The 24,154-nt window shown below is 37.5% G+C and overlaps 1 protein-coding gene across 6 annotated transcripts in view; it reads left to right on the top strand.

Annotated features, from left to right (window-relative positions):
• Positions 1-24,154, top strand: part of ABCC9 (ATP binding cassette subfamily C member 9) — a 138,549-nt gene that overhangs the window by 97,434 nt on the left and 16,961 nt on the right. For all 6 annotated transcript variants that reach the window (XM_074006372.1, XM_074006371.1, XM_074006370.1 and 3 more), the window contains 5 exons: positions 1,612-1,704; positions 10,340-10,442; positions 21,351-21,452; positions 22,293-22,413; positions 23,660-23,790. In XM_074006372.1, the coding sequence (XP_073862473.1) occupies positions 1,612-1,704; positions 10,340-10,442; positions 21,351-21,452; positions 22,293-22,413; positions 23,660-23,790 (550 nt within the window). The remainder of the gene's footprint in view (positions 1-1,611; positions 1,705-10,339; positions 10,443-21,350; positions 21,453-22,292; positions 22,414-23,659; positions 23,791-24,154) is intronic.

The raw sequence follows: 24,154 nt of genomic DNA, 5'->3' as shown, positions 1-24,154 counted from the left end.
GACTACATTGGCAGCCAGGAATGGCCTAAGTAAGATTATGGAACCATGTTCATCCATTCAGTTGACCCTCACAGGTGAATGCCAACACCACTTCTCTAATATTCTCAACCCCAAAAACCTAGAGAAGGGCAGGAAAAAAGGTCTGAAAAGTAAAAAATGGAATGCATTGAAACATGTGGTATAACTGTTAGCCTATCTTCTGTAAATTCTAGCTCATATGGTTTAAAGAAAAGTTGTCATGAATATATCTCTATCAAAAGGGTCAGATTCAGGCATTTCCATTCATTCAGTGTATGTCTGTGTTTTATGTACCTGTGGTTCCTTAGAGAAACTGTGAATGGAAGTTCCATGAAGGCAAGGATTCAAACTCACTGTGCGCAAAACTAAATTCATTATCTTTTCTCTCCAAATGTCTTCTTTCCGTGCCCTTGACCACCACTCTGGGAAACAGCACTGCCATTTTTCAAGTCTGCTAAACTACAAATAGCCAAGCTATATGTGACTCTTGTTTACCCTGTGAAAACTAATCGATCATTACAGCAAATAGGGCTTCTTCTGACTGTCTCACATTCCCCTACTTCTTATTTTAAACTTGACCAGCATCATACTAACACTGAACTTTTTAAAAAATACTCTTGTATGGACTATATTAACTGATCCTCCTCATTCACCCATTCTCTTTCATCCTGTACATTGTCTCCCAAGTTATGTTGATTAAAGGATCAAAGGACAGTTCCAATTACCTTCTTTCTTTTTTTTGAGACAGCGCCATGCTTTGTCACCCAGGCTGGTGTGCAGTGGAGTGATCTTGGCTCACTTCAACCTCTGCCTCCTGGGTTCAAGTGATTCTCCTGCCTCAGCCTCCTGAGTAATGGGATTACCGGTGTGCACCACCATGCCTGGCTAATTTTTTGGTAGAGACAGGTTGTGCCATGTTGGCCAGGCTGGTCTCAAACTCCTGGCCTCAAGTGATCCACCTGCCTCAGCCTCTCTAAGTGCTGGGATTACAGGTGTGAGCCACCGCGCCTGGCCAGATTACCTTATTTCTAGTCTTCAGTGATTTTTTTCAGCCCATTAAGGATATTTCTACCATCCAGTGTCACCCTTACAAGACTGTATCCTTTACATAGCCTCTTCCCACTACAACAGCCCTAAAGGACTCTGGGCACCAGAGAGATTGAACTTGCAAGATTCTTCAGACACCAGTGCTTGTTCTTGTTATTTTTCTTCTTGTCTATTTTGTTGAAGCCCTCATCAAGCTTAAGGTCTGTAAATTCTACCCGCTTAAGGAAAATCCCACTGGTGTCCTAGGTATGAATTAAGTACTCATTCCACTAAGTCCTGTAGCAGTTTACTTTGGCTGTTACGCAGAGCTGATAGTTTTGTACAACACATTATGTTCAGTCTCTACCTGTATTCATTCTATACCCATCTTTCTCTTCCTCTTTAGATTGTAAGCTGTTGAAGTTTTTGTCAATTGAGGGCTAGGGGAAAATAATTTCAATGATGAAAACAAATACAGTGACAAAATAACCTTCTCTTAAATAATAAACATGGCAGTGTTTGAGTCTGGATGCACGTGAAGTTTATTTTTGCCCCTGTCTCTACTAGGGACCTCCAGGAACTTGATGATAGTACCCAGCTCCCCCTGCTCTGTCACTTCTCAGAAACAGCAGAAGGACTCACCACCATTCGGGCCTTTAGGTGAGTAAACACATTTTTATATTAGCTGACTAGGCAATTACATCATCAACAAATATTTTTCTACAAGTAACTGATCATTGCTTTCATTTTGTTTGATCTCCCCATTGTGTGCCTGACAGTATACTAAACCAGGAATAAGAAAAATGTGATGTCAATGATCAGAGTTAGAGTTTACTTCTCCAGAATGCTAACTATAATAAAAGATGAAGCAACAGATTGGAAAAATACTAGCTGTGTGACTAGGATGAGGCATCTGAATTCCCTAACCTTGGTTTCCTCATCTATTAAATGGAGAAAGTCAGTTTCACTTCTTATGGTCATTGGACTAATTGATATTATCCCTGCAAAGCATTAACCACATTGACTATTGAAGAAGCATCCAATAAACAAGTTAAATAAATGTATAAATAATAATAGTAATAATAATTCTCACAAAAGGAATACTATTACACCAAAGTTGTTTTAGAATTTAATCCTTTTTATTCAAGGTTTGTAAACAGAGTAATAACCTAAACTTTTGATCAAGAGTGTTTACTTTCAAAAAATTACCTATCCCAATTTTCCTGTTCAAGTCAGATTAGCAAGGAGGTGGTATGACTGAATATTTCGTTTAATCTAGAAAATTGATATTTTAGTGTTATATCTTTCTGAAATCCTAATTGCAAGTATATGTAAATTTTAACCAGAGATTTTTCTAACCTAAGAAATTTATTTTTAAATATAGAATTGGGTCACAGAGTAGAATATAAAGAGACAACTATCCACAACATTATGTTCCACAGCATATGTACCTAATCTATGTAGGTGGCATCATGAAGCATTCACTCTTTCTGCACTGGTATGTTTTTTCATCATAATGTGCAATCCCTTTTATTGGAGATGTCAAAATTATTTATTGGCATTGAATGTAGATAATAACATGAAGTTTATATTCTAATAACCAGCAATGATCAGTGGTATTAATAAGTACACTATACTAAAGATTACTTTTTGCACCAAATAAGTCCTTTCAATTCAATTTATTTGAGAAATATCTGAGTACTGAACATATGCCAGGTACTATTCTTGCTGTCAACATATAAAGACTAAAAAGACACGGCCTTTCATTGCCAACCAGCAAAAAGTGGCACTGTTGCCCTCCTTCCCCACATCCTCTCAACATACACCTGCCATGTTATCCTTTTTATTTCCTTTGTGATATTTATCTGAGTATTTTAAATCATCCTTTTAATTTGTTTACAAGTTATCTGTCCTTTCCAAGTGGAATGTAAGCCCTATCAGATCCTCCCCGCTTTTTCTTTCTTTCTTTTTTATTTTTTTTTTGTTTGTTTTTTGTTTGTTTGTTTTGCTGTTGTAGCATCATTAGCTGGGAAAAGTGCCTGGGGCTAAGTAAGTGCTCAATAAATATATATTGACTAAGTAGCTAGCATGGACTGTGTTAAGGAGCTCACAGCCTAGTAGGAGAGACAGTTTAAGAAAAAAATAGCAACACAGCATTATACATAGTCTAATATCACAAGAAACAACTCTGTCAGAGAGTAGGGTAGCACTCTGTCTAGAAGGAATGGAGAGATAATTATTGAACCACAAATCTTTGAATGATGAATAATTGACCTGGCAGATATAGGAGATAGAATATTCAAAGACGATGTAACAGATGTGTGAAAACATAAAGATTTCTATTTTATACGGAAATCAAAAGAGTCCAGTGTTGTTGGAACATAGATTAAGTACAGAGAAGGTGGCTATGAGGATAAGGCTTGAAACCATAGTAGAGGCCAGTACATAAAGGGCTTTGATAAGTACCTTTAAATAACTTAGACTGGATTCTTTCAATGTGAGGTAGTCACTGAAGAATCTTGAACAGGAAAGTGGTATGATCAGAGTTGTGTTCATCACAATAACTCTGGGATACTATTATGAACTGGGGATGGTTAACGCCCAAGGCAAAGAGACTCCAGGAGGCTGTTGCAATGGTCCACATGAGAGATTACAAAGGCAGGCTAAGGAACTAAGGACTGGGAGAGAAAGCACAGATTTAAGGAATATTTAGGAAGTGGGACCAATGAGATTTAGGGGTAAATTGAATGTGAAGAATAAGGTTGAGGGAGAAGTTGAAGATGATTCCTTCTAAGTTTCTGATTCCAATGAGTAGGTAGTTTTCCAGGTTAGGAAATTGAAGATGATGTGGAGGATTGGAGAAGGAGTTCATGAGTCTGGTTATGAACAGGTGTAGGTAGCAATGAGATATCCAGCTGGATATTTTTTATGGTCATTTTGGTATACAGGTCTGGTGTCTAAGATATATCTAAAGGCAGAAGATAACAGGTTTGAGTATCATTCTTTTATGGATAATAGTTAAAGTTTTGACCATGGATTTGATTGCCGAGGGAGAGGGTGTAGATTAAGAAAAGAGGAGCTTGCACAAAAATTTCAGACTACCAGCACTTAAAGAACAAGTAGATAAAAAAGATCCTGTGGAAAATAGGATCTGCCAATTGCTGCCTCATTAAACAAAGCTGGTCCTCTTAGGTTAAGAGGAAGATAGGTTATGTTACTTGTATCTCCCAATATCCTTTTATATGTGGCTAACCAGTGCTTATCTCACTGCTGAAATATCAGTCCATGATTGTCATCTACTGTGGGAAGCCTTCTCTGCATGTTAGAATGTAGAGTTCGTGTCCTTCTTAGGTCTCTATGTTAAGTTGCATCCTAAACTTAGCATGCTGCACCATAATCAACTGTTTGCGTATTTGCATTCCTCTACAAGACTGGGAGCTACTTAAGAGCTGGTAATGTGTCCTTTGCCTTAATCTTTAGAATATTAACAGAGTCAGTCACATAGTAGGTGTCCAAATGTTCTGTGAATAAATTAAAGGACACTTCGTTGCTCAACCTACTACTTTCTGCTAATATCTCCATGACTCTTTACTTCAACATCTGTGTGCTTCCAGCCCTCCTAATTTGGACAGACTGTTTGAATTCTGTTCCCAGTCAGCTTCCTCAGTAAAGGGGAAGGGTTGATGTTGCCCCTTGTCGTGGTCTCAGTCCTTCAAATAAATATCCTGTTGAGCTCCTCCTGCTCCTGGCCAACCCTAACACAGGCCAGCCTGAGGCCATCAAATCCAAACCAGCGCCTTCTTTACGGAAAGAGGATTCACATCTTGGCAACCTTGATGTTGTGACTACTGTTTTAGCAAGTTGGTCCCTGATAGATCAACTATCCTATAAGTGAGAAGTTAATGGTGGGAAAGATCAATTCACTGGGCCCTCTCTTCATGTGCGCACTGTGTGTTTGTGTGTGTGTGTGTGTATAAAATGTTACATATGCTATATGTATATTGTCATATATATACATCATTTTCAGCCCCTCTTTTATTTCTTTGGATGTATCTATATCCAGATAGGAGAGGCCAGTACCCAAGCACTTTGCCTCCCTAGAGGCCATTAAAAGCTCTTAAGTGGTCAGCTGAAATTTTTGATAGCCCTTTATCCAAATGACACCTTCTCATAAGCAAACCTTTACCTGTAGCAGCTCTACCTAGGTCAAGGACAGGTCTGGAAAGCCTAAGGGACTGCTCTACCTATGTTTGATGCATATTACCCTAGGTAACACCACTGTAATGCACCTTAATTCAGCCTTGTCTGCTTCCTTCCAATACCTCAATGACATATAAGTACAATGACAAATGTTAATACTTAGTAGGGTAGAGCCCATCTTCCTACTAAGGGGGAGAAATTCAGACCAGTTGAGAAAATAAGCCATCTAAGTAGTAGGCAAAAAATCAGGATAGTGGTGTCATTGGAGTTAATCACGTGAGCATTTTAAAAAGAAATTGAATGGTCAATAATAATAACAACATAAAAGAAGAATAAAAAGAATTAAAAGTGTCCATTTGATATGGCAGCCATGAAGGTATTGGGAACCTTAGTAAGAAAAGTAAAGATAAAGTGGAGAGGATTGAAGGCAAAATTCAGAGGGTTAAAAAATTAATTGGAAATCAGAACATGGACATGGCAAGGAAAAACTACTCTTTCAAAGAGTTTTACTGAGGTTGGAAGGAGTTTAGGAGAGCTCACTAAAAGAAGGAGCTTTTTTACTATTGTCTTTTCATTTTTAAGAGAGTAATGAACTAGACATTTTCAAAGACTGAAGGGAAGAAGTGAAGATATAGGCAGGATGGGGCAGTTAATGGAGAAGATTATTACAACAGATTAGCAGGAACATGTTAAGTGTCCAAGTGTGAAGACCAGTTCAGCTTGAAGAGTATTTGGTATATAGCTCCTTTACGAATGTAAGAAAAGGATCTGAATAGATTCAGGAAAACTGACAGGTAAAAAACAGGAAGTTGATGAGTTCAACATCTAACAGCCTCTGTTTTCTCTTTGAAGGATAGGGGAGGTCATCTTCTGAGAGGGATGGGGACGAGAACAAGGCAGAGCATCGTGAAGGGAATGAGGAAGATTTAGAATGAAAGAGGAAAATGACCAAGCGTCAAGATTCAGATTTTTCATTTACCTTCTTCCCTAGACACATGAGCATAATTTAGCATTACTGTCCTTAATTTTACATTAGGAAAACTTCCAGGTAACTGTAAGTAGAACAAAATATTATGTTAAATTTCAATGTTTGAATTATAGTTGGAAGAAACAGAAGACAACTCAACTTCTATCTGGAGGTACCTGCCTAATACTAATCCAGGTTTAGATCTTCCAGAGTTCATTTTTTAAGGTTTTATTTTATTTCAATAGGTTTTTGGGGAACAGGTAATTTTTTGTTACATGGGTAAGTTCTTTAGTGATAATTTCTGAGATTTTGGTACACCCGTTACCCAAACAGTGTACATTGTATCCAATGTGTAGTCTTTTATCCCTCACCCCTCTGCCATCCTTCACCCCAAGTCCTCAAAGCCCATCATAACATTCTTATGCCTTTGCATCCTCATAGCTTAGCTGCCACTTATAAGTGAGAACATAGGATATTTGGTTTTCCATTCCTGAGCTACTCCTCTTAGAGTAATGGTCTCCAACTCCATCCAGGTTGCTGAGAATGCCATTATTTCATTCCTTGTTATGGCTGAGTAATATTCCATGACGTATATATACCACATTTTCTTTATCCACTCACTGGGTAATGGGCATTTAGGCTGGTTCCATATTTTTGCAGTTGCAAATTCTGCTGCTATAAACATGTGTGTGCAACTGTCTTTTTCATATAATGACTTCTTTTCCTCTGGGTAGATACCAAGTAGTGGGATTGCTGGATCAAATAGCAATTCTACTTTCAGTTTTTTAGGGAATCTCCATACTGTCTTCCATGGTGGTTGCACTGGTTTACGTGTCACTAGCAGTGTAAGCATGTTCCCTTTTCACCACATCAATATCTATTTTTTTTTTTTTAACTGTGGCCATTCTTGCAGGGGTAAGGCGGTGTCTCATTGTGGTTTTACTTTGCGTTCCCCTCATGATTAGGGACGTAAAGCATTTTTATTATCATAAATATCAGCATTTTTAAACCCAAAGAAGTCTTGAAAATGTGGGGATGGCCCTGCTGCCATGGATAAAATTCTAGAATCCTTACATTTGGTACTTGTGGTCAGGAATCGAACGTGTCTTTTTCCATCCATCTGTTCCTTTCTTTCAAACTATCTGGAGTCCCCAGAGTCTTGAGCTCTTTGGAAAGTTAGTATTTACTGATGAGGCTGCTTTTCCTCCCCTGCATTGAGGGTTCGTGGTGTACTCACATGAAGCAATGAACTCCCTCAAGTAGTTTACCACGAAAGCATCACAGTTAAATTAGACTGAGATTTTAGTGACCTTTCCTATTTTTTTCTTGTCTGACAGAATAAAGGTCTAAGAATGTTCAGAAGATGAGCTGGATATGGATGAAAAGATACAGGCTGAGTGTGTCAAAGTTTCCATTAGGAAAACAGAAGGTTTCTTGCCAAATAGAAACACACAGAAAGAATGTTCACTGCATTTTCACCCCTCCCCTCTCACTGCTGCCTCAGACTATTGCCAACTGCATTTACAAACTCTTTAAGAGTGGATCTGAAACAATATCCCAAAACTAGAGGAAGAGTCAAAAGTGTTCCAGATAAAGCACTTTGTCAGAATCAAGGGTTTGAGATTCATCTCAAATGTCTTCCACTGGCTTTGGTCCACCTGGCCTCAACTCCAATCTCTCCATCACACAGTCCTCTAGGGAGAAGAACCTGTCTCAAGCCCCGGAACATGTGGCGCTTTCTCATTTCTGTGCCTTTGCTCATATTGTTCCTGCCACTTAGAATGCCTTGTTCACCAAAAACATTCCGCTTATCCCTTTAAAACCTCACTCAGACTATCTTCCTTGTCTTTTGTGGCACGTTGCTTAACGCTTCCTCTCTCTCCACCCTTCACTCCATTTCCTACTGTGCTGATCCTCTGATTGGTGCAAATCATGCCCTTCCTTTATGTTCATGTAGCATTTTGTGCATAAGCTCCTTATAGCTAGATAGTGTGTTGCACCATTTTTACTTGTTAATGCTGTGTTTCCTCCCTTCACTAGACAGTTGACCCTTCAAGGGAGTAGGTCATGTTTTGTTCTTATGTCCTCAGTGTCTAGCATAATGTCTTGCTTAGAGTGGATGATTGCTAAATGCTCCTGAATGAATGGATGAAAATCTACCAAACGTGTACCTAGCAAGTACAAAAAAGAATGAGCCAAGATGGGTGGATCACCTGAGGTCAGGAGTTCGAGACCATCCTGGCCAACATGGTGAAACCCTGTCTCTACTAAAAATACAAAAATTACCTGGGTATGGTGGCACGTGCCTGTGGTCCCAGCTACTCAGGAGGCTGAAGCAGGAGAATCGCTTGAACCTGGGAGGTGGAGGTTGCAGTGAGCTGAGATCTCTCCACTGCACTCCACCCTGGGTGACAGAGACTGTCTCAAAATAATAATAATAATAATAATAATAAGGGAAAAAAAATAAGCCTTAAGTGTGTGTATAGAGAGAGAGGATAGATAGATAGATAGATAGATAGATAGATAGATAGATAGATAGATAGATAATCTTTATGGTTCATGTTCATTGTCTCAGTAAATCCTATAACCCTTTGAACGCCCCCCTCACCATTTAGTTATTCTCTATATTCATCGCTAAAAGGGTCAGCTGGAGGGTAAGGTTGGACTGCTTAGTCCCACAGCAGAGTAGCCATTCAGGCCAGGTCCTCCTGTGCATGGCAGCATGGCATTTGGGTCACGGATACTCAACTCAAAGTGAGGTAATTATGTGGCTGTGATTGCTGAGTTCTCTGATTATTGTAGATTAGAGCTTACTGTCCGACTGAATTATCTGTCTTTTTTGACATATTGGAATGATCAGATTGACTGGATAGATATCAAGCGTCTGCTTTATATTGGCCTGTATGGATTACTTCAGTGGGCCAAATGGACACCCCACCCAGGATTTCTTCATTCTTTGACATGTGATGATTTGTTATAAATTTTTACAATTTTACTTAAAAATTGGGGAGGTGAGTGGGGGAAGTCTTTTATCAAGAAGGAATCACTGCCATTCTGTCAAATGAAGTTTGGTTATTTCTTGCAAACATAACCCATAGATGGGAGGTCTCTATAAGACAAGCCGTGACTGCAGAGAGTGAATAAATCACATTTTGATTTGGTATTTTCCCCAGCTTCAAACCAGTTATTTTTATTATATTTTCCAACCTTCCAATGTTTCTGTTATTCAGGGAAAATAATTGAGAAATAAAAAGAGACTACTGTTGTGATTTAGAGAAGATTTTTTTCTACCATGTAGCATGAATTTCTTTGAGATGTTGGCTCAGATGTTTAAATGGATAGGGCTTTTAGTAACCGTTTCATTTATAAAATAGGTTACACAGAACTTGGTGTGATTTTATTGAGCACCAAGAATTAACTTAATTTGTTGAAGGTCAATATTCAAACAATATATATCATAGAACCCTGAAAGTACACAGACCAAATTCCTTTTATGCAATGACCATCCTTACAAATACTTTAGAATTTGGGGGTGTAGAACATTTGCCATCATCTCTAGTGTCTCCCATCCTCTACTTGTTGCGGTTTTTTTTTCTTTGGTTCGCAGAAATATTAGGAAAAAAGATAATTTTAAAAGTATATTTTTGCCAATTGCAAATGTATAGTATTCTGTCTTCCCTGGTTCTGATCCAGCACCTCCCACCCACTCTAACTGTGTTGTTTGGAAAAGTAAAATAAATGCCACAAAATGTTGGTAGAGTTGCATTTCTACACAATTTATCTTGGTTTTTGTAAGGCCCTTTTAATGTAGTAGGCTATGCCTTCTTCTCATGGCTACATTAATTATGTGAAAATTTATGAACTGATCTTTAATACAATGTTGTTGTTAGAAGGACTCTTTTTCCTAGTAAGGGTATAAGAAAGGAAATAAACACTTGACCACACCATCTCTACTAAGAATGCAAAGAACAGTAGCAGCTGGTCTTTATTTTAAAGTAGAAATCTATTTACTGATCATTCCATGCCATCAGTTTGTCACTATGTTGAGTAAATAGTGTAGTAGTAAGTGTGACTGTTTTTATGACCTCTCCTGTTGTGTGGCTAACACTGTATTTTTGTTTTCTGCAGGCATGAAACCAGATTTAAACAACGTATGCTGGAACTGACGGATACAAACAACATTGCCTACTTATTCCTCTCAGCTGCCAACAGATGGCTGGAGGTCAGGACGGTACGTTCATTTCATGATTTCGAAATGGAAACCAAATAGAGAAGACGCCTGCTGCAAAGAGGCAGACAGTTGTAAAAATTAGCCTTCCACTGAGATTCAGCACTAGCTTCACATTTTCTGAACTTTAAAATAGCTCAGGTTTGTTTATGTTACAGATGAAGTTTGTCATAATGTTTTAGCTAATGACAAGACAAATAGCCCAAAAAGCAAAATTTCATTTTGTGTTCATTAGTCTCTAGATCACATAAGTTAATGGAATGGCAAATATTTGTATAACTTCATTTTTTTTTTCCAAAAGAGTACATTTGGCAAGTGAACAGATGTACTCATTTCCTTTACCGAGTTGGTCCTGCCTGGAAGGATGGCAACTTTCTACGTTTTAAGCCAGTGGAGGGTCATGTTAGTACAAAATGTAGAAAACTACAGTTAATCATTTGTTGCCTTCTGTCTTGAATAATGTAGAAGAACAAGCACAAGCTTTGGCATCACACAGACTTGGTCTAGCAAGTTAATTTTAGTCCCAGTTCCTCATCTATAAAGTAAGAATGTGTACCTTGTATGGGCATTGGATTAAAAGTAACATAAATCCCCTACTACACTAATTGGCAAATGCATTCAAGAAATGTCTTTTGAATGCATGCATGAATGAATAATGACTGGTACCTGCCCTGGTAGGGGGTTCATAAGCCAGTGAGCTGCAGTATCAAGTAGGAGAGATGAGAAAGACATTCCAGAAGGCAAGGAATATAGTTTGTAGTCCGTACAGTCCGGAACATGGATAAGCTACTTTGGTGGTAATGGTGAGTTGAGTGTAATTTTTTTTAATAGGTATTTGCCAGTTTTGAAAAGAAAAAGCATGTTTATCTGTACTATAGGGAGAATCTTATTTCCACTAATTGCGTTTCAGTAATATATAGGTTTTCTTTCAAAACACAACAGAAAATAGAAGGAAGATGGTAAAGGGAATTTAATAGGGTAGAAATGAAGGAGCCCAAGTTAAAATCTGAGTAGTTGATTGATGGATACAGATTAACCTAGAATCTTAGACATCCTTGTGAGCTTTTGTTATCATGATTTCTCACTGATTTATAGAGATTATCTACAACTATATTAGTCATTATGTAGAAATTATTCAACAGCACCACATAGTTATTTTTCACAAAGTTTTGATAGAAGTATTGTTTGCTGATAAATTCCCTCAAGGTAGCTGTGACCGTTGGAAGAAGGCGGGGCAGAGTTTCTTGGGAATTACATATAGATAAATAAAGGCAAGTGAAGTGTTACTTAGGATTTATCACAAAACCAAAACATTATTCCCAAACCCTATCCAAACCATAATTCCATAATTCCTTGTTTTAATTCCTGTTTTGATATGTGAGTGTCTGTGTGTGTAATTTCTGTTGTTCTATAAGGGAAAAAAATCATATATGAAAAATATAATTACTGATGAAATAGCTTACTGAAAGAATATCCTGAAATCATAAGGGAGAAATGTTAGCAATTAGCTTTGTATCTGGTTTTCCTGAACTTGAAGATCAAGTATGTCTTTTAGGGGCAAGCATATTTGCCTTGGACTTGAGGTGAGAGTCTGACCGACTCCTGTTTCTACTCTTTAGCACTTCCTGCTGTCAGGTTAATGGATAAGTGTTGAACAAGAATCTTCAAGCAAACCATATGCTCTGTTCTCATAGCCAGAAGACAAGATATTAGAGCCTTAACACTGCCAAGAAAGGGAAGGTCAGGAAAAATTAGAAAAGAACAGCAGCCAAACTCAGAATGGTTTTGTTTAGTTTGATTCATAACCCAATACTTTAACCCCCACGTGAAAAAGCAGTTGAACCTGCCTAAATATAATAGAATCTATATCTTGAATTCCACCTGCAAAAACCAAAATACTGACACTTGAAGCAGGAAGGGCAGAACAGGCCATTCATTTGGTTACTTTGTAATACGTTTTGTTACTCTTTGCTTTATGTGTATTAGAATCCTTCCAAGATTTGCAATCTAGTCTTATTACTAGAACTCTCCCTTAAAAATTAATACAAAAGAATAAGGAGTATTTTATTTTCATTTCTGGTGGGCAAAGATATATTTTGGCAAGAAACATTTGTTGATTTATTGCAAAGTTCCAGGCATATCTGCTGACAGAAGTCAAGGTTCAAGGTCCTTTGGGTATGATTTGCCTCCATCCATTGTATTTATATGTCAGTAACTTTATGTGGATAAACACTTGTACACACACACACATCCACACTCCTCTAGACAATCTCAGAGATCCACTGTGAGACTAGTCAGATTCACTGTCGCTCTGCTCTTCTGAGTGAACTGAGAGTTTTCATTGGAACCAGGTGTATTTAAATGTAAATACTATAATCCAAGAACATATGCCACAGTAGGAGTGTTAAATAAGGTAGATGACTTCTCCTGGGGAATAACCTTTTCTCTCAACTGTGCACATATAAATGACCTCATTACTACTGTGTTTCTGTGGGCATATCCACATCACTGGAGACAGAATTTTAGTTTGGAATAACTGGATCTTGTGTGAGAAAAATGAAGTTGAGATATAGGACCTCGGAGACTAGGGTGTGAACTGTTCTCTACACCCCACAGCTGGATATATTCTGCCTCATAAGTCACTTTTTAAAAAAAGTAATAAAAATTTCTATTTGGCCCAGTACATCTGCATTGATCTTATCTGTGGTATGGACACAACCCCCTCTTTGTCATATTACTCAGTAAGTTCACATAAATATCTGCTTCTAGCAAACATTCTTAGAGTTCCCAGAGCAGGAACGCAACCAAAATGGTACAAAGAAGGTCACTTCATTGGGCATAAATTAGAAGAGGCAAGCAGGATTTCTTCACACAGATTTCACCAACTCTAATTCATGGACTCAGAGCCATAATGGAAACGGGAGAAAACATGATATCATTGCTTTCTGTGGCTATGTTTCCCCTCCCTTCCTCTTCATGCCCAGTTTTAACTTTCCAAAGCCATGTCACTGCTGTTGACAGAAAACCTCAAGAAAGAAGAGAGAGAAACCAGAGTAGAAACACCTTTTGTTGAATTCGGGAAGTTCCCTGAACCTCATCCAATTTTTGCTTATATATATATGTATTTTTTAATTATACTTTAAGTTCTGGGATACATATGCAGAACCTGTGCATTTGTTACATAGGTATACACATGCCGTGGTGGTTTGCTGCACTCATCAACCTGTGATCCACATTAGGCATTTCTCCTAATGCTATCACTCCCCTAGCCCCCAACACCCTGACAGACCCCAGTGTATGATGTTCCCCTCCCTGTGTCCATGTGTTCTCATTGTCCAACTCTCACTTATGAGTGAGAACATGTAGTGTTTGGTTTTCTGTTCCTGTGTTAGTTTGCTGAGAATGATGGTTTCCAGCTTCATCCATGTCCCTACAAAGGACACGAACTCATCCTTTTTTATGGTTGCATAGTATTCCATAGTGTATATGTGCCATATTTTCTTTATCCAGTATATCATTGATGGGCATTTGGATTGGTTCCAAGTCTCTGCTATTGTGAACAGTGCTACAATAAACATATGTGTGCATGTATCTTTATAGTAGAATGATTTATAATCCTTTGGATATATACCCAGTAATGGGATTGCTGGGTCAAATGGTATTTCTGGTTCCAGATCCTTGAGGAATGGCCACACTGTCTTCCACAATGGTTGAACTAATTTACCCTCCCACCAACAGTGTAAAAGCGTTCCTATTTCTCCACATCCTCTCCAGCATCTGTTGTTTCCTGACTTTTTAACGATTGCCATTATAACTGGCATAAGATGGTATCTCATTGTGGTTTTGATTTGCATTTCTGTAATGACCAGTGATGATGAGCTTTTTTTTTTTTTTTTTTTTTTTTTTTGAGACGGAGTCTCGCTCTGTCACCCAGGCTGGAGTGCAGTGGCCAGATCTCAGCTCACTGCAAGCTCTGCCTCCCGGGTTCCCGCCATTCTCCTGCCTCAGCCTCCCGAGTAGCTGGGACCACAGGCGCCACCACCTCGCCCGGCTAATTTTTTGTGTTTTTTTTTAGTAGAGATGGGGTTTCGCCGTGTTAGCCAGGATGGTCTCGATCTCCTGACCTTGTGATCCGCCCGTCTCGGCCTCCCAAAGTGCTGGGATTACAGGCTTGAGCCACCGCACCCGGCCGATGAGCTTTTTTTCATATGTTGAGATAGAGACACGAAAAACCCTTCAAAAAAAATCAATGAATCCAGGAGCTGGTTTTTTGAAAAGATCAACAAAATAGATAGACTACTAACCAGACTAATAAAGAAGAAAAAAGAGAAGAATCAAATAGATACAATAAAAAATGATAAAGGGGATATCACCACTAATCCCACATAAATACAAACTACCATCAGAAAATGCAATAAACACCTCTACGCAAATAAACTAGAAAATCTAGAAGAAATGAATAAATTTCTGGACACATACACCCTCCCAAGACTAAACCAGGAAGAAGTCAAATCCCTGGATAGACCAATAAAAAGTTCTGAAATTGAGGCAATAATTAATAGCCTACCAACCAAAAAAAGCCCAGGACCATACAGATTCACAGTCGAATTCTACTGGAGGTACAAAGAGGAGCTTGTATCATTCCTTCTGAAACTATTGCGAACAACAGAAAAAGAGGGACTCCCCCCTAACTCATGTTATGAGGCAAGCATCATCCTGATACCAAAACCTGGTAGAGACACGACAAAAATGGAAAATTCCAGGCCAATATCCCTGATGAACATCATTGCAAAAATCCTCCATAAAACACTGGCAAACCGAATCCAGCAGCACATCAAAAAGCTTATCCACCACGATCAAGTCGGCTTCATCTCTGGGATGCAAGGCTGGTTCAACATATGCAAATCAATAAACATAATCCATCACGTCAACAGAACCAATGACTAAAACCACATGATTGTCTCAATAGATGCAGAAAAGGCCTTCGATAAAATTCAACACCCCTTCATGCTAAAAACTTCAATAAACTAGATATTGATGGAATGTATCTAAAAATAATTGTTTATGTTTTTTTTAATACTATAGAGCTTTCTTTTCTTTTCCCAGTCATGTTAAGTAAGAGTTAAGACAATCATGATTTATCCTCTTTGCACACACAGTTTTCCCTACGGAAGATCTAGCCTTGCCCACCATATTCATTTCATATTCATTTTGAATTGGGAAAAAAAAATAAAGACCATAACACACTCAAATCATAAAAAGACAAGAGACTAAAAGAATAAAATAATTTGGCTGGTAGATAATTTGGCTGGTAGAAAGCGGCTAGACTGTGGCTGGCCACCAGACTTGCTTTGGCAGCAGAGGGGACTGTTTTTCCTCTGGGTGCCAAGTGAAGCCGGCCGTGGTTGAGTGCAATGTGTCACTACAGCCTAACCTCTGAATGCTGCTTGCGTCCTCTCGTTCAGCACGGTGTTTTCTCTTCATCCCTTTGCACTAAACAATTCCAGTTCTTTGGCATTGGTGTTTTCAGTTGCAAAAATGGAGTAACTTTATCTAAAGGCTGTCTTTCCAAGGCTTTGTCTTGCTGTGTGGTGAAAGGATAAAAGAAAATTCACATCAAGAAGCCAAAAATAAAGACTTTAGAGTCAACAGGCTAAAGTCAAAATGGTGTTTAGGGTGAACTTGCACAAGAGTCTATTTTGTGAGATAACACTGCTTTTCTGTGTGTTCACAATTCAACGACAGACAGGGATACAGTGATCTCGTAATATGGAGGTCCTAATATATTCTTGCAGATACCCAGTGGTACCATAATTTGCTCCTGAGTGCTATATGAAGGAGAGGGATCACATACTTTTCAGTTGCTATTAACTATTTACAAGGCTGCTTTCTAGAGAATTACAATTTTCATTATGATTCCAAATATAGATAGATGTCTTTGAATCACTAGAAATCTGAAAAGAGGCCTCTCTTTTGACATGGGAATCTTCTGGTGGGGAGTATTGAATTCACAAAATTGATGGAAGTTATAATTTACTATTCTACAGATAAAAGCCCTCTTTTGAAAGTAGATAAATCATCTATGTTGTAACTTCTGTTTCCTAAGTTCAGTCTCCCGTTTCATTGTATCATTTGGATGGAAGGTGGTTTTCACTGAGTAGATTGCTTAGGATGTGTAAGGCTACAGCAGTAGAATAAATGCTATTAGTGATCCCTAAGTATTTGCTGTCCTCTGTGAAAGTTATGCAAACCATCTGCTTCTCCTTTCTTAGTTTATTGCCTCTAAGCTGTTTTGCTACTCACATATTTGCAGAGGAATGGAAAGATGTAACCATAGGGTCACTTTATGGTTCATTAAACTTGTTATGTTTAACAGTAAAGGAAGTGAAAATCAGAGACCTAACAAAAGCATTTTTTTTATTTTTATGGTTTTTTTTTTTTTTTTGAGATGGAGTCTCGCTCTGTTGCCCAGGCTAGAGTGCAGTGGCACGATCTCAGCTCACTGCAACCTCTGCCTCCCGGGTTCAAGCAATTCTTCTGCCTCAGCCTCCTGAGTAGCTGGGACTACAGGTGCCCGCCACCACACCCAGCTAGTTTTTTGTGTTTTTAGGAGAGACGGGGTTTCACTGTGTTAGCCAGGATGGTCTGAATCTCCTAATCTTGTGATCTGCCCGCCTCAGCCTCCCAAAGTGCTGGGATTACAGGAATGAGCCACCGTGCCTGGCCACAAAAGCTTTTATGTTAGTTATTAATTTCACATTCCTATACTACTGTAATATTTGAAGAGAAGTGATTGAAATTTAGTGATTTTGCTGTATATTTTTTGAAAGGTATAGTACAAAAAGGGGCTTCATCCCTTATGCAAATCAAGATAAAATTCTGATCAGAAGTCTCTAAAATATTTCCAGTACTTTAGAAAAAAAAAAAACCAAAAAAACAGTTTTTAGCAGTGGTAATAATCCAGCAGTGAGCTGGAAAGTATCTAGTTAGTATGATGAAAAGACAGAATGGCTTTTTCTTTAAAAAGAAAGTTTAAAAATATTTTTATAATAAAATAACTTTGTTACAGGTACTAAACTATAGACATATTGGCTTTCAAACTATAATATCTATTTGAATTTAGTAGATTCTAGATTTTGAAAATCAGTTCCTCTTCTCAAAATTTTTGCTGTAAAATGTACCTCTAAAACTATCTTTCTTTTGCTGAAGAGTCAAAAATATTTCTAAAACATTTTAATATATGAATGTGAGCATATTTGTATTGCTGGCCTAATAACTAATAATATCCAGCGATCGTATTGAAAATTATACAAGTAGTTTTGAAACATTAACCACGTGAAAGGGGCCCAGAAAATATATACTGACTACAACTTATTGATGAGTCTTCTCCTTTTTCTCCCATCATCTGTTTTCACTTCTTTTGCTGGCCCTTTTGCCAGAATAACACTACCTATCTGTTACCAGAATTATCATTTTAATTCAACAGAAAATAGTTTAAATTATCTTCTAATCAAATCTACCATGTCATTCTTTACAGTGGGTGAATTCAGGAGCCCAATTTAGAATACAAAGATTTCCATAGTAAACTAAACTTAATAGAGAGAAATTGACTGCATAATGTTTTACCTTTCCTTTATTATATTTATATTCATATTACTCCCACTTTTTAATTTCCATTTATTTAGACCCACTGATTTTTGATATTTCAGTCAGCTATGACCTTGTCATATTCTAGTCCAAATCTGTTCTTTATAAAAAACACAGCAACAGCATTTTGTGAGGTTTTTTTTCCCACAATTAAAATAGTAAAAAATATATATATAATAATTTGGAACTGAATGATGAAATTCATGAGTTAGGTAAAAGTACTTTTGGCTTTAGAAAAGGAAATAACTCATAACACTTAAACATAGTAAAGTTTTTTTAAGAGACTCACATTACAGTTCTAAATGGACATGGAAGTTAAAAGATTATAAAACTCGGTGTTGGACTTCCCACTTTATAAAAAATACACCCTTGTAGTATCTTTACATGTTCAGCTCTTAAAACCTGGAAATGAGATTGGTAGAGACTTAAATGATTCATACAAATCCTAAAAGCAAATTTGGGAGAAGTCCTAAGTTGGAAAATACTCAGCTTATAGAAAAACTCAGTGAATGTTTTATGAAGGGGTGAATTTATCTAGTCATTTACTGCACAAAGAAGTACTGAAGTTTCACAATCAATGTATTTAGCATTATTCTTATTGCTGGAGATAATAATGGTAAAAATTCAAAGACCCTGTCCTCATGGAACGTAGATTCTAATGAGAATAGATAGAAAATAACCATGTAAACAAATAAGCAAATAAGATCGTTTCATACACTTCAGAGTGCTTTGAGGAAAATAAAACAGGGTGATGGGATAGAGAAGAGCCACAGGGCTGGAGGTAGGAACCAAGAAAAGGAAGACTTTTCCAAGGAGGTGATATTTGAGCTGACCCTCAAATGATAGGAAGGAGCCAGGTATCAAGGACCTATTGACAAGCATTTCAGGCAGTCATTGGGAGAAACAAAGTTGATGTATTCCCAAGAATAGGGGAAAGGCTAGTGTGGTCAGAGTATAGTGAAGGAGCAGTATAGTAATCTCAGATGAGGTCAGAGTAGACAGGGTACAAAATCCAGACTATATCATACAAGGCTTTGTAATCCATCTGAGTTTGAATGTATTATAACAGGAAGGCACTGTTAATTCTAAACAGGGGAGTTATATGATCCAACTTACATTTTTAAAAGAATGTATGAATGAATGAATGAAGTCAGCTGGCAGGAGGTAGAGAATAGAAATTAATAAAAGAAGTACCTTGCCTCAAACTCTTAACATATATACCACTCACAGAAATTTCTCAGAAGACAGATGACATATTTTTTTTAATGTCAAGCCAGACATACCTTCCTGGAAGGATTTTCTGGTATTAATTTACTTTCTGTAACTTATTACAGAAACTCTGTGAGACTTTTAGAAAAAAAAAATATGGAAATAACAATGTATAACACAAATTTGAAAGTATTAACTTTACCCAAAATGGCTGAAAGGAAAAAATTCATATTGCTGTAAATATTTTAGAAGTATTTGGGAGCACTTTGGCATGTTTAAACTGCAGAAGAGCAGCCCAGACTGGTTATTCTCTACATCTGTGTAGTTAATTCAAATAAAGAGGAAAAGAGAAAGAACTGTCGAGTAGGGGTGTGGCAAGTTGTTAACAAAAGGATACACCAGAAGAGGCAATCAAAGAAGTATTTACTACTTCTGTGGAATTTATTGCCTCAAAGGATTAACTCTATGTGATTTTTTTCCTTTAATCTTTGTAAAGATCATGAGCATCAATATGGAATTAAATTTTAGTGCCTGCTTTAACCTTTGAGGTTTTTATGATGCATACAAATTTTTAAGTTTACTTTAAACATTTGAAAATTATCCAATGGAAAAAAAAAAAAGACAGTCTGGTACATGAAGATGGGGAAATCTAACTAGTATTTAACATTTTTATTCCTTTAAAAATCCTTGTGAATTAAATATCATTTATATTTTCCAAGGAAGAAACAGTCTCAGAGGGTTTTAAATTGCTTGTCTAAGCTCATTAACTAGTAACTGTCAAGGTCGGTGTCTGAACCCAGATTTTTGATTCCACGGCTGGGATCACTGGTTGTTCCAACAGTTTGATCTTTGGAGCTGTTTTTAAAAGAGACAGGAATGTAAACATGTGAGCTCATTTGAGAAACATCTCCATTCTTTGACTTCAGCATGTTCAACATTCCATTACTGTCATTAATGTGTTATCATCTAATTGTGAGATTGTTGTTGAGGGACCACAGACAAATCTATCTAGAGAAGGAGTTTTATCAGTGGAATGAGACTTGAGATAATTCTAGAAAGTGACCATATCTGAAATTCTATCTGCTTTGGGGATGTGTGATACATCAACATGAGAAGTTTTTAGAATTTCTTTTTTGAATGATGAGACAGAACAATACCTAGGAATGTCGGGAAATGGGATAAAAAGAAAGCATTAGGAAATGGACAGAAGTCCCTATCTTTTATTTGAATCTATGGCTGTTATTAAAGAATTGTTTTAATTTTGGAAAAGAGTTTATAATTGAATCATATACTATTTAAATACAATAAGACATGTCCATACTTGTATTGTCTGAGCAAACATAGCCCTTATTCCTATTTACATGAAATCTGTAGGTTTAGTGTCCCAGACTCTGAGCCCAGATAGTTGACAAAAAGTTCGAATACTAGGTTGGAGCCAAAGTAATTGTGGGTTTTGCCATTACTTTTGCATCAACCTAATACAAATCCCAACAAGTTAACCAGAGACAAATTTCTGCAGGGGCCTCACTACATAACACAAAGGAACTAATCACAATCGTGACATAAGCACACATAAAATCTGAGCTAGAATATCAGGTCCAAAAGTAATTGCTTGTCTGGCAACATAATGCAGTAGAAAGTCGGAAACAAAAAGAAGGAAACCCTACATCTGATCCTCATTGTGCCACCAATTGTAGCTTAACTTCTGGCAAGATGTTTAACTTCTCTGAACCCATATCATATATATATACATACACACACACACACACACACACACATATATATATCTCATATATATATATATATGCTAAACATCCTGTGTATATATATGTGTGTGTGTATATATATAGTGAGAGCATGCAATCACTCTCCACTCCAGCCCTAATATTGCAAGCTATTATTCTTCTACATCTTAGGTATTCTTCCTCTGAAACTTAACAGGACACATATGGAATGATGTATATTCTCTTAGTGATCACCTCTGTAAATTGATTGAAATATTTGGTTTAAGAACTTGGGAGTGACCTTTTAACATTTTCTCTTGCTTTTTCAAAGGATTATCTGGGAGCCTGCATTGTCCTCACTGCATCTATAGCATCCATTAGTGGGTCTTCGAATTCTGGATTGGTAGGCTTGGGTCTTCTGTATGCACTTACGGTAGGTATGGATAAAAATATCACAGGAACAGAAAACCAAACACCGCATGTTCTCACTCATAAATGGGAGTTGAATATTGAGAACACATGGACACAGAGAGGGGAATGACACATACCAGGGCCTGTTGGGGGGTTGGGGGTGAGGGGAGGGAACTTAGAGGGTGGATCAATAGATGCAGCAAACCACCATGGCACACGTATACCTGTGTGACAAACTTGCACGTTCTGCACATGTATCCCTTTTTTTAAAGAATAAATAAAGGGGAAAACATCTCATTTTGTGCAGTGTTGGAGGGTCTACTATAGTTATTATCAACTCTTATTCATGGATGTTAGAGGAAAGGTTTAAATTCATAAGAAGATTACATCTTGCAAATAATAGTAGATTGGGGCCCAAACCCAGGTTTATAGGACAGTTTGGATTCATTTCTAGCATTGTGAACCAATTTTTAAGAACTTCTCAGATCTTGTGGTCAGACTACTCTCCAGGCTGTTTGGGATCCCTGTCCTGAGTTGTACACAACCCAGTTGGGGATGCTACAATGAATGTGAATATACATGAGATAAATGCAAACAGAAGTGTATACCACTATCCACCATGCAGGGAAATCAGGACAGTTCACAAAATAGTGATGCTTATGGACCCTTGAAGGGAGCAGACACCTTCTTTGCTGATATATCACATGACATTCTCCTTGGTCTCTAATATTCTGTAGCACTTATGAGTTGTATCACACATGTACACTAATGGTCCAAGTTATCTCGTTCCAAAATTTCCGGTGATTAACCACAACTTCTTACTTTAATTTATTTAAAAATTTTTTTTAATCACCTGACACAGATAACCAATTATTTGAATTGGGTTGTGAGGAACTTGGCTGACCTGGAGGTCCAGATGGGTGCAGTGAAGAAAGTGAACAGTTTCCTGACTATGGAGTCAGAGAACTATGAAGGCACAATGGGTATTGCTCTAAATATTGTTTGTTTCACTTAAATATTTATTTTAATCAAATATTAGTGTGTGTTGGGCATATTGTTGTTTCTGCTTTTGCTTTCCACTTCAGTATCCAGAAAACTGTCTCTCATCTTGGCTTTGCTTGATTATGTACAACTGAAAAGATGTGACTATTTATACCTGAAAAGTCTTGGATGAAACCAAAGTCCAAACAGATATTTATTTAATGATATTTAAAGAGACTTATAAAAATATTTGGCCTTTATTACATTAATTGCTGACCTAAACTATAAACTATTATATTCTCTTTCTCAAGATGTTATTAACTTAGTGTCAAGAAATTTGGATCTTAAAATACGGACTGAGATACCCAACTTTGCTAGAATAAAACTGTCAGGAAATTCAATACTGAGGACAGAATAATCTTCATTAAATGCAAATCTCCAAGCTTAGAAGGCATTCCTTTACCTAAGTTTTTCAACAGCCATCTAGCTCTTCAAGGACAAAATCCAGAAAACTTAGCTAAGATCATGAACCCCTTCGTTAGCCAACCCTTGTCCATCTGTCTTGTCTCATTTCTTGTCATCCACCTGCACCACTTTTACTCTGGCCACACTAACATGCTAGGCTTTCTTTTCCTCTTTATTCTCCTATGTACATATATTTAAAATAAATTTCCCAGCTCCCATCCTCTAAGATTCATCTCAGGCACTGGTTCCTCTTGGAGCCCTCCTGGACCTCCGAGGTTAGCACCGTAGGTTTGCCTTCATCATGGGGCCTCCATGTAGTACTGTAGGTGCTGACCTACTGGACACTTCCCCAAGGACAAAGCAAGCACCTCAAGCTGTGTCTTTCATCTCCATATTCCCAGCACCTTGCACAGCACCTCTCACATTTAAAGCACGTAAGTGTTTAATGACCAACTGACTGAACAAATAAATCAATTCAGAAAAGAACTATCTGTCCAGTTTGAATAGAATTGAGTGACGAAATGCTAAGGAGAGGTGATGATGGTTAAGGCTCCAAAAACAAACACGAAAAAACTGTCTTAAAAGTGCTTAATCAAATGGTGTTTATTTGAATGTGATTTAAATTTAAAAAAAAATCCTGCCACATAGTTTGGTTCAGTATTACTTTAAATTTAGAAAAAAAAATCTGTATGTATAATGTATTTAAGTATGCATACGTTTCTTTCTACATCAATCTCTATCTGCCTATTATCTATCTGTCTATTTCCCCACCCCATCCTCCAGATCCTTCTCAAGTTCCAGAACATTGGCCACAAGAAGGGGAGATTAAGATACATGATCTGTGTGTCAGATATGAAAATAATCTGAAACCTGTTCTTAAGCACGTCAAAGCTTACATCAAACCTGGACAAAAGGTATGAAATCATTGCATTTTATTTGTTCTCTACGTAAAACCTCTGATGGAGTCTGCTTTTTTACTGCCTAAACTCTTCATACTTCCCAGCCAAGTAAGTATATTCTCACTGGCCTCACATAATATTCCCTACTTGGTGTAGGTCAAATTATCTGCATAAAAGAAAAAAGGGAGAGATAGGATCAGACTACAATACATGTTCTCCAAGTCATATTGTAATTCACTAGTCTCCCATGAAGATCAGAAAAGTCAACAATAGGCATGTTTTTAAAAATTTCTATCTTCTGGCTCCTGGCCAAAATAGCCATCCCCTTGGGAACCTTTGCATTCATAATAACTCTAGTCCCCAAATTACTTCTTTTAGT

Source organism: Macaca fascicularis, chromosome 11 (assembly GCF_037993035.2).
Source record: "Macaca fascicularis isolate 582-1 chromosome 11, T2T-MFA8v1.1".
NCBI lineage: Eukaryota > Metazoa > Chordata > Mammalia > Primates > Cercopithecidae > Macaca > Macaca fascicularis.
This window is presented reverse-complemented; position numbering and strand designations above follow the sequence as displayed.